This window comes from Nansenia antarctica, assembly GCF_963989245.1.
Source record: "Nansenia antarctica genome assembly, chromosome: 10".
Lineage (NCBI taxonomy): Eukaryota > Metazoa > Chordata > Actinopteri > Argentiniformes > Microstomatidae > Nansenia > Nansenia antarctica.
Genome location: NC_137680.1, coordinates 25,163,956 through 25,166,455, shown reverse-complemented (window position 1 = coordinate 25,166,455; position 2,500 = coordinate 25,163,956). Strand labels below are relative to the sequence as shown.

Sequence of the window (2,500 nt, the reverse complement as noted above, 5' to 3'; positions counted from 1 at the left end):
CTAATCTATCTATCTCATGTGAAGTGGGAACTAATATTTCCTAAAAGACACATGAGGAACTTTCGTTCAGGGTTTAGTTTCCGCCTGTGAGCCTTTTTTGACGCACGGATGACTATAGCCTGTGTTTTAGCCTGGTCGGGACCAGGCTAATTATATCTGACTCAGAAGGAGCTCAACCAAGCAGCGAATTATTTGAGCCACATTGATGGCACCGAACGCAAGCTAACATTTTCGAGGCTTAGAACTTTATCGAGGCTTAGAACTTTATCGAGCTTTGTGGAATAGGGCCCAGACCATCACTGACACACCAGACCGCTCACGCTGGATGATGTTGCAGCATAACGTTCGCCACGGCGTCTCCAGACTCTCTCACGTCTGTCTCATCTAGTGCTCAGCGCGGACTAGACTCACTAAAGACTAAAAAGTACACACCTGCAGTGATCAAACCTGTCAACAGAGGGTGCTCCACACCCCCGCGTCCTCCATGGCTGAACTGACCTGAACCTGGGAGCTCTGGCTAGGTCTGGTCTAGGCAGGGGGAGGCTGGCGGAGGTAGGAATCGGAGGTCAGGGCTCATCGTGATGCGTGGAATGGCTCCAATCCATGCCAGGCATTACAATGAACCAGGCCTCCCATTCCTACCTCCGCCAGCCTCCCCAGGCCAGCCTCTGGTGAGGTGTCTTTCAGAACCAGGGACAGCAGCCCCCCCTCCTCTGATGCTCTGGTACTCTCAACACGTTCAGGACCAGAGTCAAGACACATCTGTTCAGACACCCTGGCCTGGGCCCTGACTAACACCTGTTCAGACACCCTGGCCTGGGCCCTGACTAACATCTGTTCAGACACCATGGCCTGGGCCCTGACTAACACCTGTTCAGACACCATGGCCTGGGCCCTGACTAACACCTGTTCAGACACTCTGGCCTGGGCCCTGACTAACACCTGTTCAGACACTCTGGCCTGGGCCCTGACTAACACCTGTTCAGACACTATGGCCTGGGCCCTGACTAACACCTGTTTAGACACCATGGCCTGGGCCCTGACTAACACCGGAATGTAAAATGTACCACATTACAAAATGTAATGTTAATGTAATGTGTGTGTGTGTGTCAGGCATGGTGTACAACGTCAGCCCATATATGGACTTCCACCCGGGAGGAGGGGAGGAGCTTATGAAGGCTGCTGGGATCGACGGCACGGAGCTGTTCGACCAGGTGACTGCTGATTGGCTGAACCATCCTATACGCTCTGACTCTGTTTGGTAGAGGAAACTCTGTAACTCACTGTGTGTGTGTGTGTGTGTGTGTGTGTGTGTGTGTGTGTGTGTGTGTGTGTGCATGTGTCTGTGTGTGTGTGTGTGTGTGTGTGTGTGTGTGCGTGGGTTTGTGTGGCTTCCCTGTGTGTGTCTGTGTCTGTCTGTGTGTGTGTATGTGTGTGTGTGTGTGTCTTCGTCTTCCCTGTGTGTGTGTGTGTGTGTGTGTGTGTGTGTGTCCATCTGTATGTGTGTGTGTGTGTGTGTGTGTGTGTGTGTGTCTTCCCTGTGTGTGTGTGTGTGTGTGTGTGTTTATGTGCAGGTCCACAGGTGGGTGAACTATGAGTCCATGTTGAAGGAGTGTCTGGTGGGAAGGATGGCTGTCAAGCCTGTCACTAAAGGTACACACACACACACACACACACACACAGGGAAGACACACACACAAGGAAGACACACACACACACACACACACACACACACACACAGGGAAGACACACACACAGGGAAGACACACACACACGCACGCACACACACACACACACACACACACACACACACACACACACACACACACACACACACACACACACACTCACACACACACACACAGGGAAGACAAACACACACACACATGCACACACACAGGGAAGACACACACACACACACACACACAAATACAACACAACAGTGAGTGAACCATCTATCCACCAGTCATCAGAAGAGAAACACATCTTACAGAATACAACTTCCCTTGACTCATAGGTGTCTGTACACACACACACACACACACACACACACACACACACACACACACACACACACACACACACACTGTCCTCTCTAATGGACCTTGTGATCATCAGACGCCGGCTCTACCTCCTCCTGAGACACAGCCACCCCCTCTCTGTTCATTGGATGATGAATCTGTTCTTTCTGTTGTTACAGCTCTGAAGAAAGAACATCACCCACCTGAATGGTACGTCCACGTCAGCACTGGCTACAACACAAACAACCTAGTTTATAGAGAGAGAGAGAGAGAGAGAGAGATAGGTAATTAGATAGGTAGGCAGATAAATAGATACATAGATAGATAGATAGATAGATAGATAGATAGATAGATAGATAGATAGATAGATAGATCTGACCACAAACAGCAACAACAACATAAAGATAATGTCGATTGAATAATAGACTAAAATAACATAAAATAAAAATAATAATAGACCTAATAGACATCTCCAGGCT

At 49.3% G+C, this 2,500-nt stretch overlaps 1 protein-coding gene across 1 annotated transcript in view; it reads left to right on the top strand.

The window, feature by feature from the left end:
- cyb5r4 (cytochrome b5 reductase 4) overlaps positions 1 to 2,500 on the top strand; it is a gene marked incomplete at its 5' end in the record, with an annotated part of 32,853 nt that overhangs the window by 7,831 nt on the left and 22,522 nt on the right. Inside the window, 2 exons of the mRNA XM_080541117.1 lie at positions 1,114 to 1,214; positions 1,575 to 1,653. Coding sequence (XP_080397243.1) covers positions 1,114 to 1,214; positions 1,575 to 1,653 — 180 coding nt within the window. The remainder of the gene's footprint in view (positions 1 to 1,113; positions 1,215 to 1,574; positions 1,654 to 2,500) is intronic.